Source organism: Arvicola amphibius, chromosome 4 (assembly GCF_903992535.2).
Source record: "Arvicola amphibius chromosome 4, mArvAmp1.2, whole genome shotgun sequence".
NCBI classification, from domain to species: domain Eukaryota; kingdom Metazoa; phylum Chordata; class Mammalia; order Rodentia; family Cricetidae; genus Arvicola; species Arvicola amphibius.
Window position 1 is genome coordinate 88774973 of NC_052050.1, and position 17370 is coordinate 88792342.

The window sequence follows — 17370 nt, forward strand, 5'->3', positions numbered from 1 at the left end:
AAAGAAAGAAAGAAGGAAGGAAGGAAGGAAGGAAGGAAGGAAGGAAGGAAGGAAGGAAGGAAGGACGGAAGGACGGAAGTGCTTTCCAGCCCCCCCACCACCACCAAAGATTCAAGAATCACATTTTACCTAACTATATAATTTTTAAAAGCCAGATTATTGTTGGCATAACCAAAATCCCTTCCACTTTTTCAAAGCCGCTTGTCCTCTGCAGGGGTTGTGGCCATGCATGAGAAACAGCAGGTGGTGCCAGATGACAGGTGGTGTGGGAGCCGTCCCCGGTGGGAGGCGCGAGCAGGCGAGCAGGCTGGCAGCTGCCGAGATCTTCTCTGAGCGCTGGCGCCTCGCTCTCAGAAGCTCCGGATCCAGGCTCACGACGGCTGCTTTCTCAGCGACAACAGCTCGGGCTGTGGAGGGAGGACTCGGGCTCGTCCTCCTCCTCTTCATATTGGCTTGACTCTGCTCTGACCCCTACCAGCGCTGCACAGTAAGTAGGCATTTGTTTTTGTTGTACCACTCCCCAGCCTCCTCCCAGCCCTTACCTCCCTGTCATCCCCGCGACAACCCTGTTCTCTCTAATTATGTCCCACCCGCAGGATTGACAGGAGAGATTCAGTTGTGCTGGGCTTTGGAGGGTGGGGTGAAAGCAATGCTTGACTTCAAAAGGGAGCCGGAGAGAAATAAATGTGATTTGTTTATTTAGTTGGCAATCTTGCAATATGGGGGGGGGGGGGGGGGGCTGCTAACTTTCCATGAAAAAAAAAAAAAAGCCGTTGGCTATTGAGGAAATGGAGGTATTTCATGGCTGAATAACAAGATCAGGTTCATCACAGCCTCTTTCTGATTTAGAAACCCAAATCTCATGTACGATCTGCATATTATGTAAAAAAGAAAAGGTACTGCGAGAGATACTGAATGTATTTAACTACGTTTTTAGAAATCGAGGAAGAAAAGGCAAAAATAGCAGTGTGGGTGTTGAGGTGAAGTATACCCTACTGCAGGGGGACCCAGAATAATGGAGTTTCCTTTTGTGCTGAGAACAAGCTGGCCAGTGGTTTCGGGGGATGTGCTAGCCATAGTGTCTTACTATTTTTCTAAGCTTGTATATTTTTGTTTTTAAATGAAGGTCTGAGGGGTTTTTTTTTCTTCTTCTTCTTTTTTTACTGCTCCCTAATTTGAGGGTTGGTAAACTCGGGGGGCAGTTGGCACACTGTGCTGGTTAATGAAGTTTCCCTGGACAATGGGAATCATGTCAGGAAATCTAGTGAGAGGTTGACGGTGACCACCAGATTGGACGCTGCTGGAGGGGAGAGGTAGTGGACCATCGTCAGCCTCTCACATTCCTGCCGTAACCAGAATCCTGCTGCTCGCCTTAGGTCTGGGAATAAAAGCAGAAGTATGGTGAAGCTGAACGGCAACCCTGGAGAGAAGGGGGCCAAGCCGCCTTCGGTGGAGGATGGCTTCCAGACGGTCCCCCTCATCACGCCCTTGGAGGTTAATCATTTACAACTGGCTGCACCCGAGAAGGTAATAGGTGATCTTCCTTCCCTTGCCCCCCAGGTTACCCCAACCAGCAAAAGATTTTACCCCGATAAACACTTTCATTCTCCCAGCCACCAAATAGGCTCCCATCCTTGGAAAATGCTCTATCCAGGGGTGAGAGCGCCTGTGTTATTGCAGATTTATGGTGTTTGTTCATATCTACATATACAGGCAAGCAAATTAATGTTTTCTTGTTAAGATTTTATCATGGCAGGTAAATACACATAAGCTTCTACATGGGGATGAAGAAAAAAAGCCTGTCTCAATTTTCTTGAGGTGTTTCAAATATTGATTGGTACAGATAGGAAGGCAGAGACTTGGATTCAGTCCTGCAGCTTGCACCTGCTAAGGTCGCCCCTGTCCTATGAATTGGCTATAAAAAGATGAAGTTACAAAACCGTTCTTCAGATGAACACAGTGCATCATGGTAAATGCTGGACCCAAGCCTCACAAAGGGTGGGGAGGGCCAGGGAGATGGAGAGGGAGGGCTAGATAGGTGAGCTACAGTGGAGAATATCCAAATTAGTCTTGAAGGTGAATAAAGTCTTCCAGGTTCGGGGAGGAACCGGTATTTAAGGCAAAGAGGGAAGCGAGTGTGCCAAGTGTGGGAAGCTCGCGGGGACAGCGCTGCTGCAGGAGAATGTCTGGGGAGACGAGGCTGGGAAGCAGCCTCGGGCTGATGGACCATCTCCTGAAAGAAGAAATGGAGGTGCAGAGGGGTGTCATCCCACAGACATAGGTAGGAGAGCGTGTGTGAGGTCTGCCCGAGAGCGCAGAGGCTTTAGGGGGTGAGCTAGTGCCCATCGTGAGAGGTTTGCAGGTAAATGGTCCTGCCCCCAGGCTGGAGACGGAACAATGGATCGTCCCATCTGTTCGATTTTTCTCATTGGCATCTCCAGGAGGGTATTGTGCGTCTTAACCACTTGGCTCCATCCAATCAATGGAGAGGAACTAAACCGAGATGAAGAGCCAGCTGATTGGCTGGGACTGAGTCATTTGTTTTGAAAGCCTAGAGGTTTCTGATAGAAGAATGTGTCAGGGTGGGTGGTGGAATTAGAGCCATTGAGCTATCCTGAGAAACTAATAAAACCTTTTGAAAAGAGCTTTGAACGCCATGGCTGCTAAGGAAGTGTGAAGAGACACACTGAGTACTCGCCTCAGGCATGTCAGACGTGCTCAGTTTTTACTTCATGTTAGAAGCACCAGGCGATTTAGAAACTCCTGTTATTAAGGTCACCCCCACCCCCAACCAAAGCAATTCTGACAGAATCTGAGATGAGATCCAGCCATCAGCCTAAATGATGTCTCCCCACAGGAACCCCGAGTGCTGCCAAAGTCGAGCAAACTCGATTTCAGATCCATAACACACCCGGGTGTCTGGGATTGCAAACTCATATTACAAGCCCAAGGTTGGGGGGCTCCAGATGCACAGGAAGCCCAGGTGGGAGTGTCTGAACCCCATCTAGGCCCCAGTGCAGGTTTCCAAAGAAAAGACACGTGTCTTGAGGTTCTTCAAGTCAGTGGCCACGTGCATGTGTCTGAGAGGTGTGTAATGACAAGGGACCATGGGAGGCCACCTCCCCACAGCCTCCCACACAGTTACAGGCCATCTAGAGAATAGTCCGCCCCCTCTCCCTTTACTCTCCTAACTCCCGCTGAGAGTTCTTTCCTCCCACCAAGCAGCCAGTCCAGACGTACCAGGGAGTCATTCCAAGGCCAGACTAATCAGCTCTCTCATATTGTGTGTTGAAAGATGCAGGCGTCCCTGCAGAGGCACACTGAATGCTCCCTCTGGGGCTCCTCACTGACTCGCTACCAAGTGGGTGTTAGCTTCCTCCTCTGTGGAGCAAGGAAGCTCCTACCTCAGGCTGTCAGAACAAAACCAGATATGGCCTCAGATGCCAAATGGCGCAAAGCCAAGAACAGAAGAGGATAAACACGTTCAAGCGCTTTATAACATGCTAAGTACTCTCCCAAGCACACGCATGCTCTTGCACACACACGCACACACGCACGCCCGCACTTTTGCTTCAGTCTCTCACTAGTGAATAGACCCTGGTAAGGGAATAGCTATCTCTCTTGATCCAGTGTTTAAGGAAACTGTACCTTCTCGAAGCAAAAGTCAGTGAAGCATCTAGATGCAGAACCTGGGCGGTGTTGTTCCAGAACCTTCTACTTCAGGAGCAAGGCCTGAACTCGGTCTGTGCATCCACAGATTTGACCTGTTTCTGACTCAGTCAGGAACTCACAATAGGGATCAGCTGTGTCTTAGGCCTGCTTCTTCTCTGAGTCGGGAATTGTCTTAGTGGTTTTCTATGCTGATCACTTAGATTTTATTACGATTTGTTTCTGTTATCAGGGCAGGATGTTAGAGCTAGTGTATCACACATGCTAGACAAATGCTCTTCCATCGAGCTAGGTCTCCAGTGCAGAGTTTATGTTCTTTACAAAAGCAAAGACGATTTCCACCACCACCCCCCTCCCCGGAGCAGAACAAATGTGTTAAAAGAGAATCCGATCCAGAGGCTAGTTTCTCTAAATGACAGCTACCATCACGAACTGCAAGAAACATGTTCAGGAGGATTCAGATCCTTATTTCTATTTTCTTTCTTTTTTCTAAATATTTTAATTATTCCTTAAGAATTTCACAAATGTATGAAATGTATTTTGATCATATAACCCCATTTCCATTCCAGCTCTTCCATTCCAGCTCCCCAAAATGACTTCTCCCAACTTCATGCCCTCATTTGCTTCTTCTTTAATTTTTTTAAAAAATAGCTCAGATTCCAATTAATGTTGTCCATATGAACATAGGTATAAGACCACCCACTGTGGGCACAGGGAACCTACTAGTGGCCACGCCCACAAAGAAAAATGACTCCTCTTTCAGCAACCATCAACTGCCAGTCCCACTTGGCTGTGGATGAGGCACAGTGAGCCTCTCCCTCACCCATGCTGGAATCTTGCTTCGTCAGTTTCTGTTGTCATAGCAGAAGCCTGGCGCTAGACACTGTATAAAGAAAAGAGCCGCAGCTAGCCCAGTTTCCCAGACTGGAGGCCCAGAAAGCACAGTGCCAGCCATGGCTGGTCTAGAACATGGCTAGGACATCATGCTGGGAACATGTGGAAAGGGAAGAGATCCATCATATGGTGAGACAGGAGGCAAGAGTCTTCCTTGGTTCTCTGAGGAATGAGTTCCAGAAGAACCACACTAATTCCTTCTGAGGGCAGTGCCCCCGGTGACCTCATTATCTTTCACTAGACCCCGCCTCTTGAAAGTTCCATATCACTCAACATAGCTCTCCTGAGGACCCAGTTCCAGCACATGGTCCTTGGGGAGACGCTCAAACCATATCCAAACCATAGTGGTAAGCCTGTCTGAAGGCATGCCCTGGGTCACACGGAACATTCATGTCTGTGATTTTAGTTCATCTTCCAGAGCTTTATGGGGGTAGATGTTAGTGTGCACATCTCACCGGTGAGGAAGCCAAGATTTAGAGCAGTGAGGTGACACATCGAAATGTCACAGACAAGGAGTAGAATGCCAGAGCTGACGCCCTAAAGAATTATCCTTCCCCAAAAGCAAAAAAAAAAAAAAAAAATACACACACAGAAACTAAGACTCAGCAGCATATCTAAATATCACAGACAAGGAGTATATTACAGGATTGAAGGCCTAGTGTCCTGGAATCCCAACTTTCTCCTGCAAATTTCCATGCTCTCCAAGATGCTGGCTCTATTCCTCCCTCAACATAGTCCTCTGAGCTGCGCTGGTTTGATAGGACAGTGTTCATCTTCCTTAGCCAGGTTCTGACAGAATGCCCCTTGGAAACCTTCCCTGACCACCATCAAGTACAGCTGTAGTGATAACAACCATACTAAAAGGTACCAATTCTTCCATCTATTCACCTGCCCAGAAAATCCTGCGCCTCACTAAGCATACACGGCCATGATAAGACGAGGAGGAGTTTGGTGGGAGATGCTAAGAGATGAGGAGACAGGAGGTGAGAATGGGGAGGTGAGCGTCAGGTAGGCCCCAGAATAAGGAAATGGTTTCATTCAGGAAGACAATGGGACCTGGAGTTACATTCTATGAGGTTTATGCTGGAGGCTGTGGGCCACCCACAGACAATGGACAGGGTCAGCCCCACAATGGTCCCTAAGAATTTTCTCTTCACTTCCATTCATTCTTCTAGAGAATAATGGAACAGTTAACCCCAGTAAATGTGGCCAGGCTCCCTGAAGCTACAGGGAAAAGAGCAGAAGCAGGAGCCTGACTAGACACTGCAGCTGGGGTGTGAGGCAGCGGTGCTGTGGGGACTGGCACCATGGCAATAGTAGCTGGGTAGATTCTCACCAAGACCTGGTGCCATGGTGGCTTGTGGAGAACTTATCCTGGCTCTTTTGCATTTGGTCACATAGCCTGAGGTCATCGGCTCTGCATGAACTAATTTAGTCCTGCCACACAGCAGGAAGAAGGAACTTTTTAATAAGCCTCCCTTTTCAGTGTTTAAAAATGTCTTTCATCTCTTCACCAGATGTGTGGGGAAATAGACTCAGAGCCAAGCAGGTAAGTGCCCGCCGGGTTATGGAAAAAAGAACGGCCCCCACAGGCTCATATATTTGAATTCTCGGCCCCCCAGTTAGTGGAAATGTTTAGGAAGGATTAGGAGGTGTGGCCTTGTTGGAAGAGGTGTGTCACTGGGGGCTAGGCTTGTAAGTTTCAAAACCCATGCACTTCCCCCTCTCTCTCTCTGCCTTCCACTTGTGCATGAAGTGTAAACTCTCAGCTACTGCTCCGGCACCATCCCTGCCTACCTGCTGCCATGCTCTCCAACATAACAGTCACGGACTCACCCTCTGAACCTGTAAACCCCAACAAACTCTCTTCTCTAAGTTGCCTCGACCATGCTGTCCCTGCAAGCAGTAGAAAGGTGACTAAGACAGTTGGAATACCCAGTTCTCCTCTAGGGCCTTCTCACCACAAACAGATACCCTGGGAAACTCTGTGAGGTTTCTACCCAGGGCTCCCACGTTGCAGCTGCAGAAGTGAGTTCAGAGACTAGACCGACTGTCTCACCCAAAAAAAGCTGCAGCTGAACTCTGCATGCAGAGATCCTGGAGATGCCAGCAGGTGCATGGCAGGGCTGCAGACAGCAGGCCACAGACAGACACACTTGCCTCTGAAAGCCTCCAGTCCATCATGTGCTTGCTGAGCAAGCTGCCAGGCTCCAACCACGCCCATTTCCTTTCTGCTAGTTGTTAAGTCTTTGTGAGTCTTGGGCATGGGTGGCTTACATGCCTTTAGAGGAGAGGAATGGAAAGATTTTGAGATCAGTTATTGTCACCTGCCACGCTTCGCAGTTTGTGAAGAATGAAACTGGCGGTAGAGCACACGCGCTCTACAATCCTGGAGAGCTGAGTTCAGGTCTTTGCCAAGCTGCTTGCCTGCTGTGAGGCTTCCTGCAGGTCGTTCAGCCACTCAGGGCTTCATTGTTGTCGGAGCTGGAAGGTGGGCCCAGTGTCCACCTAACAGCTTACTATCCGAGAAAAAGAATGTAAAAGTATCCAGGGCCTCACTCAGGCACGACACAGAGAGGGCTCATTGACCCAGTTTCCTTCCTTTCCCTGGACACTCAGAATGTCACCTAATGTGGAAAACGTGTGGCAAACTGTAAAAGAGCATGGTGGGCTTCAAGGTGAGGGCGGGGAGAGCCAGGACAGAGGTGGAAGGACCTGGGCAGAGGTGGAGCTGTCTGTTCCAGGCCCTGTGCCTTGCCCCCAGCCTTCCTATCTTCCCTTTCTCCTTAACAAATTGACAGCCTCTCCCCAGGGAGCAGCTTCACCCCCTACCACCCCAGGACAGCCTCCCTGGTCCCCTGCTAGACAGAGAGGCTCCCAGAGGTTTCTGAGAGCCCCCACGCTGGGTGAGGCTCAGGAAGTGCCTGTGAATAGGTTAAAAAGGAAAAAAAAAAAAAGGTTTACTTTACCCAGAGTACAAAGTCTCTGTAATTTAAAAACAAAGCAACTTTAAACAACAACAAAAAATATCAATGATGCTTATGTTGGTAAGTTTTGGAAAAGCAACCTCAGTATGTGCTTTTTTGAATGTTATATTGAATATTTTTTTCCATTCTTTTTAAGTTAACAGATAGAGGGATAGGTCTCACTGCGACACTTTAATACAAACATGTCCTCATATTTTGTTTTTATTTATTCTCTACCATCCTCTCAAGCCTGCCCCCTCCTCTGCTAACTCCTTTCTTCCCTCTATGTTCTTCTCTCTTCTGCTTTTTTTTTCTTTTGTGTGTGTGTGTGTGTGTGTGTGTGTGTGTGTGCATGTATTTCTGTGCACCACGGTCTGCCTGGTGCCTATGGAGACCAGAAGAGGGTGTCAGGTCCCCTGAGACTGGAGTTTTAGACAGTTGTGAGCCTCCACGTAGGTGCTAGGATATCAAGTTCCAGTCCTCTGTTTGTTTGGTCTTTCAAAACAGGGTTTCTTTTTGTTTGGTTTGGTTTTGGTTTTGCTTTGTTTTGTTTTTTTCGAGACAGGGTTTCTCTGTGTAGCTCTGGTTGTTCTGGAACTCACTCTATAGGCCAGGTTGGCCTCAAACTCACAGAGATCTGCCTGCCTCTGCCTCCCGAGTGTTGGGGTTAAAGGCATGAGCCACCACTGCCCAGCTAACCCCAGTCCTCTTGAAGAGCAGCCAGTGTTCTTAACCTCTGAGTTACCTCTCCAACCCCAGCCTCTCCCCATTCTGCTTTTAGGTCATATGTGTTCTCTATTTCCCTGCCTTCTCCTGTTAGATTCTTTCCTCCTGCTCCTAGGACATTCTTGTTGGCTGCAGAACTTAATAAAGCCTTTCAAAGGATATATGGCATTATTTATAAAGTTAAACTGGCGACATCGCCTGGCTTTTGTGCTTCTTATTGGTAAGAATGTATCCTATGAGCATAATTTCTTCAGTTATACAATGCCCTATAGATATTACCAAAAAATGGGAATGATTTGGGCTGTTGAGGAGAAAGGGCTGGCTAAGTGAACGCTGGTGTGAACTGGGAAACACTGGGAGACTCTCACCTTAGGGGGCAAGAGACAATTTGTGGCTTGCTCCATGAGAACATATTGTAATGTGGTCTCACATATAAAAACAATATGCATAAATTCTAGTCTCTTTTTTGTTTTATTCGTACTTGGAAATGGTACATATTTCTGAAGCAAAAGAAAATGTGATTTTTAAATTCAGTGTGCTGGGGGGAGATGTGTACACATGAATGCCATGCTCTCCAAGGCCAGAAAAAGGCACTAGAGCCCCTGGAGCTGGAGTTACAGACATCGGGAACCATTGATATGGGTGCTGGGGACCAAGCTCTGGTCCTCTGCAGAAGCAGTGGGTGCTCTTAACCACCAAGCAGTCTTTCCGGCCCCCAAAATGTAATGTTTTGGCACATGTATACATTATATCATAAAATGTACATAATGGAATATTATTTAGCCATAAGAGATTAAAATCTTGTCATTTTTGACAACCCGCATGGTCTTGGAGGACAAACGGTATGTGTGTGCCTCGTCACTGAATGCTTGAGAAATGAGAATGAGGGCCATTTAAAGACTTAAGTCCATGATTTTCAGTTTTGTAACTTTTGTTTTAAAACGTCACTCCCATCTCACACGGCACGGGTGGGCAAGCTGACTTGCTCTCCTCCCCCAGTGAGCCCCTGCAGAGGGTTTTGTTAAGCTGGGAGCTGAGCTCCAACCATGCTGGCCACACTTGCCTTATATTTTGACTCTAAGAAAGCAAAAACCTGGCAAAGAAAAGAGCCCTGGAAAGAGCCCAGACCCGTGTGGCAGCTTCATATTAGCCTTCTGCTTTTGACTCGTCTCACTGTGCGACGTGTGCCAAATGTCTGCCTTCTCTCAGCTCCAATCTCCCAATGTGAAGTCCGTGGAGCCCTATAGACCGCCACTAGCTCTCGGCACTGGCGTCTGACCTGTGCTCTCCACCTTCCTCAGCTTTCAGGATCCCAGGGGAAATCTAATCCTAGGAGAACACGTGAGGTGAGGAACAGACAAACAGGGAAGAGCTGAGTGAGGACTCAGCCCCACCTGGCCCTCCTCCAGCCTCCCTCCCTCTGCTCTCACCTCTGGCAGCAGGTTTGTGGGGCCCTGGCAGCATGCAGGACCCTCAGGACCAGGATGTGAGAGGTGACTTGATTCGGCACTGCCTCCTAGCAGCTAGGTGAGGATTGAGGTCATGGTTCTCCCTAGGCCTTGGTGTCTTCTGTCAAGTGTGGATGCTCACCCACACCAGAGGTCACGAGATGGCTGAAGCTCAGGACGGCAGGCTTTTCGCACAGTGCCAAGCACCTGGCGCTACCTCCCAAAGATGATGTTGACCAACAGTGGTGCGCATGCCTTTAATCCCAGCACTCGGGAGGCAGAGGCAGGAGGATCTCTCTGAGTTCGAGGCCAGCCTGGTCTACAGAGTGAGTTCCAGGACAGCTAGGGCTACACAGAGAAACCCTGTCTCAAAAAACAAACCAAGATAAAGGAAAGGAAAAGAAGAAGAAAGAAAGGAAACTAAAGCAGCCCTCCTCGGTGCGTCCCCAGCATGAAGAGCACCTGATGTGCCCGTGGCAGCCCTCGCCCTGCTGCAGGGATGAGCTGTGACTACAATGAAGGTCTATTTTTGGCTTCTGCAAGTCCGACTCACAAAAACACAATTTTGCTCCTTGTCAGCTCTTCTGCGCTTTCATTTATTGTTCCTGCCAATTCTGGGGACTCTCCGTGTGGGAACCTCTTCATTATTGATAATTCAGGGAAGTATTAGTTTAAATTTTTATGATCTGCACTTTGAGCCAACTGAACCACCGTGTGTGATCTAGCCATGCCGGCGAAGTGGGGGTGAGGGATAGAAACTGGTGGGAGGGGGGGTAAGGGCATCCTTTGGGAATGAATAATTTATCCCATTTTCCCATATATTAAATTATGTTCATATTAGCAGCTTGAAAGGACAATGGGGGACCAGTGTGTGAGCAGGAGAAAAAACAAAGTGCCTTTGTCCATGCCCACAATATTTAAAACCCTGGAGCCTCGTTTGTTAAATGGCTGTAAGCCTTTTCATAATGGACGGGCCAGGACAGTTATTGTCGTTCCTCTCCAGCCCCACCTCTAGCCCATTTCTTTTACAAATCAAGTTAAGGCACCCAGGACCCTGTCTTGCTCTGTTTTAACTGGGGGCCTGGGAGGCAGTTATCCACGATGACGCCGATGACGCTGAGGCCGTTTCTTTGCATTCTTTGTGACATCTCTCTTTCTTTCTCTCCCTCCTTCCACGCCCCCTCCTCTTCCAAGACGGAATTGTTTCTGGTTCTACTCCACAGGACCACAACACTGAGCAGCTTCCTGATGCTCCTAATAGCAGCCCAAATCCAGTAGGAGGGGCTTCCAGTTCTGCCCCCACCACAGCTTCCTCCCAGTGGCTGGGCTCTCTCCAGCACTGAACACCTAGGGAGGCTACCTTGTTAACCTTCCTTCAGCTCCTTGTGCCCTTAGGGCCATCTCTCGGTTGTGCTTAGACCTCTGCCTGCCCCTCCAACTTCATCTCTATCACTCCCCCTGTGACCCTGTTCTCTGGCCACTCCAAGATGCCTGTGTGGTTCTACCAGGTGTCAGCCTCCTGGGTCTCTTTGCTGGTGTATGCTCCTCCCTCCACCTAGAAAGATCATTTCTTTGAGTCTAGGGAGGCAGGACAGGAAGCAAGAAACATGTCTAGAGCCAGATTGAAGAGAGGTAAAGGGGGTGCAAGGAAGTATCTCTAGATAAATGTGTTCATTTGAGGATGTTTTGGACAGATAGCAACTGGAACAAATGACTTGATGGAATGGATTTGGAAACAGAAGGAATGAGAGTCCTGCATCTGATCCGAGCTAAACAATGGTATTGTCTTGGTTAAAGTCTCCGTTGCTGTGATGAAACACCGTGACCAAAAGCAACTTGGGCAGCAGAGGGTTCAATGCGTCTTATAGCTGTGGTTCATTATCCAGGGAATTTAGGACAGGAACTCAAGATAGGAACTGATGCAGAGGCCAGAGAGAAGTGCTGATTTCCGGCCTGCTCTTCATGGCTTGCTCAGCCTCTTTTCTTATAGCACCAGGACCACATGCTTCAGGGTAGCACCATCCACAGTGAGCTGGACCCTCACACCGGCCATTCTGGTGGGAGCATTTTCTCAGTTAAGTTCCCTCTTCCCGAATGACTCTAGCTTGTGTCAAATTGACATAAAATTGACCAGCACAGTTTGTATGATGCTATTTTCAGGCCCAGATTCTATAGGCATGAGAGTGCAGTATAGAGGAGAAGGGTGAGGCAGAGCCCTGCAGCTTGAGCATGACCATGGTAAATGTGGGTGTGTAGATCCGAGAGCATCAGGTAGACTAATGGAATCTCAGTGAGCTGGGTAGGGATATCCACTGAGAATCATGAGAATGAAAGATGCACTCAGCATGATGGTGCAAGTGGGGACACACAGACCTGGGCACATGCAAGGACTGAGAGCAACAAAGAACTTGCTCTGTAAAGTCCCAGTGACACCCTAGAATGAAGAGGCAGGAAGGAAGGGGAGAGGTCGGAGGCTGCAAGCTGAGGAGGGCTAATCAGAATAGACCGAGGGAGCAGAAATTCTCAAGGAGAAGGGGGACAGCAGGCCTCTGGCACTTAATAGGACTGCTTCCGGATCTGGTAGTAAGATATCCTAAGTCAGATGAGCATGCAACCCGTGTAGCATATCGTGTGGCCTAACCATGTAGCAGCATGGTACTCTGGGGCATTCTTTCTTCAGGCTCCTGACACTGGCCTTGAGTCCAGGCAGCTGAGGGATCTATCCTGGGAAAGACCCCGATGCAAGCTTCCAGTTCAGTTTCCATTGACCATGTAAAGCTGATGGATCTTAAATGATACCCCAGAGTGCTACCAGGATGGTACCAGAGGTGATGGATCCTAAGTGATACACTAGCGTGGTACTAGGGTGGTACCGGAGCTGATGGATCCTAAGTGGAGCCATGGCACACCGGAGAGCTCCAAGCTCAGAAGAAGGGCTGTATGCTGGCTACTTACTCCAGGTAGAAGGGCCTATCTGCTTGAAGCCGACTTGGGGCTCTAAGATCTCTTGTGGGGACCTTGACTACTTTACAGCTGCGTTGGAGAACATGTGGCCTTTCTAAAAAGAAGGAAATAGCTGAGAGTGCTCACATACCAGGCAGAGGCACCTGACCATCCTTGGCAGGTCCCTGAAGCCAGTATAAAACAATTTTTTCATTAGAAAAATTACCCAGGGCACCCAGAGCATTTCATCAGCATTCAGAGCAGAACAAGATGCAGATGGCAGGGCTCTGGCCCCAACACTGCCCCCCTCAGCACCGCCAAGGGAGATGTGTGCATATTTAGAACAAATACCTTCTGTAGTGGCCAATTTAATTACATGTTAGCTCCACACTTACCTGAAGACATCAGTGAAATCCACGGTGTCTAAAAGGCCTTCTGGGCGCTGATTTCTTGTGTTTAACATGATATCTGTGGGACGCGCCATGGGCTTGTGGTGTTGCCCTGCTCATGCGCCACCCTTGTTCTCCCCCTGGTTGTTCTTGGAGCAGCAACAGTTGCTACCTCAGCGCTTAAGTCCCTACGGCATCATGCAAGGGAAAATGCCACTTCAGAGAACCCATGAAAATGGGGGGGGGGGCTTCTTCCCACAAGGCTATAGTGGTGCCTTGTATCTAATGCATCCATCTGATCTAAGCGACATGCTGATGTCAAGACTGTGTTTCCTGGTTGCCTTTGTCTAACTAGATACCACTGTGGTCATGAAAGGAGGGGAGAATCCCACCAGATCACAAGTGCGGCGGGGGTGAGTGAGCACCTGAAAGGAACCCAGGGAGCTTCTGACTCAGGAAAAGATAAGGAAAAGGAAAGAGATACTAGAGAAGCAACCTCTAAGTGCTCAACACGACTGCAGGAATATAGGCCCTTTCTCATTTACACCAAATGACGAAGAAGGTCTTAAGCTCTTTTGGGGGCTCTGGGCAGGATGTTCATACAACAGAGAGGCAACAAGAAGACTCAATGTAAATGCTCCTTCCCATCTGGCATCTGAGGGAAAGGGGCTCTAGTGGAGGCTGTTGGTCATGGCTGTGGAAGGGATGGGCCTGCACCAGTAGGTGAGGAGTGGGCCCAGGCATGTGAGAGAGCAAACTAGTTCCCCGCTGCTATCTTGAGCCAATGCAAATTTCTCACCTACGAGTTTTTGTGAGTTTGTCAGTCTTAACATCATTAGGTGTAGTTGGCCTGCATTCCCATCTATCCCTGGATCCTCATCCAAGCTCACTTGAGCTGTTGGATGAATTACCTTCCTTGTGGTTGCAGGACTGAAATTCTTATTTTCTCATTAGCTGTCAGTTCTGGCTTGCCCTCGGGTCCTAGCTGCATGGCCCTGTCACAGCATGTTAGGGTCTCTTGTCAAGGCCCCTAGTTGGTCTTTTCCCCTTCTCCAGAGTTGTATGACATTGTTCACTCACGGAAGGGTCTTTGCGAAGCATCTGTGAAAGGAACATATAAAGAGAACAGAACCAGCATTCCCCCAACCCCACCCCACCCACCGCGGGCAGGATAGGAAAGCCCTACCTGTGAACATACCTGGCTCAGGCTGCTATCGGGAGCAACAAGAAGCTCAGTGCATTGTGGAGTGGAAACAGTCCCCTGTGGCAGTACCAGGTACTCTGCTTAGCATGAGACAGGGAATACATAAAGGGCTGTGGGATGGCCAGGGTCTGTAGCTTCAGGTGGGGCCTCACAGCTCGGTCTGTTTCCGTGCTGTCCACTGTGCCTTAACACGTGGCAATAACTGCAAACTATTTGTCGGGTTTCTTTTTTTTTTCCTTCTGAGTCCACAAAGTGGGGTGGAGGTCCATAAAAGCCGTGTGAGGTGGCAGCGCACCTCGGTAAAATATGCCGCCAAAATAGATTTCGGCGAAAGGAGACGGCGCAATGGGCTGGACAAATGCCTTCCTTTTTCCTTGTGCCAATCCCCAAATTTTATTACAACTAAGAATATGTGCGGAGGATTAACCAATAGGTTATTAATCATAACTTGTTTCTATAACCCAGACTGTGGAAGTGGCCTAAACACTTGCCAGCGGAAGATCAGCTGCAGACAGCTTTAGAGTCAGCTGAACCCTGGTGTGAATGGCAGCACTGGTAGTGGGCAGTGTCTTTGGGGCCTTAGGCAAGTTAGTAACCTTCTAACTACAGTTTCCTCGTTGATCAAACAAAGCAATTCTTATCTTGTATCATTTTTAGAAGGATAAGGTATAAGGAGTGTGTGGTGTCTCTGTATAAAATTGAAAAAAGTAATAACTTTTAATTAAAAAAGAATCAACTGTAGAGCCAATGAGGTGGCTCAGCAGGTAGAGAGGCACCTGCCATCAAAACCTGAGCTCAGCCCACAGAACTTACACAGTGGGAGGAGAGCCCTGACTCCCCCGGTTGTCCTCTGACCTCCCCACAAATATCTCAGCATGCCCATGCCCTCCCCAAATACACATAATTTTTTTTTTTTTTTTTTTTTTTTTTTGGTTTTTCAAGACAGGGTTTCCCTGGAGTTTCTAGAGCCTGTCCTGGAACTAGCTCTTGTAGACCAGGCTGGCCTCGAACTCAGAGATCCGCCCGCCTCTACCTCCCGAGTGCTGGGATTAAAGGTGTACGCCACCACCGCCCGGCCCACGTAATTTTTTTTAAAAAAAATTAAATATCAGATGCAGTGTACCTATATGAAACACATTACATCAAAAAAAGATGCCATAATCAGGGCATTCCAAACATGATTCCATAGCAGCTGTGGCCGACTGCACTGGGCCTGTCAACAGCCAATCTTGGACCAGGAGGATCTCACAGAGACCCTACTCCTCCCTGTTGAACTATTGGTGTTCAACCAATTAAACCGGTGGATTCTGGGAATGGTGACCCTCTTCAGTTGTGGATCAAACAGTGAGCCCTCCAGAATCCAATGGCCATTCCTGAGCCCATGGGCACAAAAATGGTCCATAATGCATAGTGGGTAACAAAAGAAAAAGACATGAGTGCGGGAAGGGACCTGCCGGGAAGAGTGAGGTATGGCAGGGCGGGAGGAGGGAGACTAGGCAGAAGGCGCTTCAGTCAGTGATGGAAATCATCAAAGAATGCATTTAGTCAATATGGAAGAGAGGAAAGGGCAAAATGAAAGGTTGAGAGCCTAACTCAGTGGTAGAACACTTGCTGAGCAAACGTTTGACTCTGAGTTACATCCCTAATACACACACACACACACACACACACACACACACACATTTGTTTACATTGGAAAGTGGAAAATCGGAAAAGAACATGAATTACCTGGTAAAGTAGCCTATAAATCCATGATCAATGATTTCACTTTGTCAAAATGGGCTATGCATATCTATGGACAGGAATACCCATAATGCACAAACATCTGGAGAGGTCTAATCAACGTCATCACCATGCTTGCTGGGATGGGGGTCATGTGTTTGGAAGGGGGCTCGTCATTCCCAATGTCTGTGAGATGGAGAGCAAGTCCTGGTGGCCAGAGGGAAGGGAAGGGGAAGGACTTGTCTCTGTGCTAACATTGGTCCAACGTTGCAGGTGATCGTGAAGACAAGAACAGAGTACCAGCCGGAGCAGAGGAACAAAGGGAAGTTCCGGGTGCCGAAGATCGCTGAATTTACGGTCAGTTCCTTGGCAGGGCGACAAGAAGGGAGGAAAGGAGGAGCTTGCTGGTGGCACAGGGACAGTGGGGAGGAGGGAAGCAGTACAGGCTATTTCAGGAGGGATTCTGGAAGTCACATGGGCTCTGCCACTGAGGTTCATCCCAGGTTCTTGAGTTTCATCAGATTTGATAACTGATAAAGGCTGTCTGCAGCTCTCATTTTCCCCTTGCCCCCTTCTTCCTGCATTTTCTTTACAGTCTTCGGGAGAAGTGTCAGGAACATATGAAGAAAGGCAAATTTTAGTCAGAGGCTTTGACCATAATGCATAGAAAACTAGGAAAGAGAAGCTGACAGATACAAACCAGTGGGTTGGATTTTTTGTTTTTGTTTTTGCTTTGGAAAGGGGGTAGAGTCACCAGGAGTGGGCAGAGCAGCAGTGATGCATGCTGTGTGCAGAGGGGGTAGAGTCACCAAACATGGACAGAGCAGCAATGCATGCTGCGTGCAGAGGGGGTAGAGTCACCAAAAGTGGACAGAGCAGCAATGCATGCTGCGTGCATATTGGGTAGAGTCACCAAAAGGGGACAGAGCAGCAGTAATGCATGCTGCGTGCAGAAGGGGTAGAGTCACTAGGAGTGGACAGAGCAGCGATGCATGCTGTGTGTGGAGGGGGTAAAGTCACTAGGAGTGGACAGAGCAGTAATGCATGCTGTGTGCAGATGAAAAGAGAAGTTAAGGTTAGCACCTGGGGAGTTGCTTGGGAACTGACAGGAAGGGAAGCCCAGCATGCAGCAAGAACAAGGGTGCTGGGGACCAAGAGAGAGAATAGCTGTGGCAAGGCCCAAGGCTGTAGGAACATTAGCACCAATAGGAACAAAGGCAATGAGGCTGTGCTTTAGAAAAGGAGTAGGGGAGAAACAGACAAATCAGATGTGGGTAACATGCAGACAGTCTCAAGTCTTGTGGGCCATGTGGGTGAAACTTAGGTTGTACGGGGAAAGCTGTAGGAGGCTCTGAAGGACTATCAGTAGAGGAGAGATGTGGATGAACTTGGGTTTTAGAAAAATTATA

At 48.5% G+C, this 17370-nt stretch overlaps 1 protein-coding gene across 1 annotated transcript in view; it reads left to right on the forward strand.

Moving 5' to 3' along the window:
• Positions 1-374: 374 nt before the first annotated feature.
• Nsg2 (neuronal vesicle trafficking associated 2) overlaps positions 375-17370 on the forward strand; it is a 57704-nt gene continuing 40708 nt past the window's right edge. The window contains exons 1-3 of the mRNA XM_038328141.1: positions 375-487; positions 1377-1527; positions 16235-16318. Coding sequence (XP_038184069.1) covers positions 1399-1527; positions 16235-16318 — 213 coding nt within the window. The 5' untranslated portion in view covers positions 375-487; positions 1377-1398. The remainder of the gene's footprint in view (positions 488-1376; positions 1528-16234; positions 16319-17370) is intronic.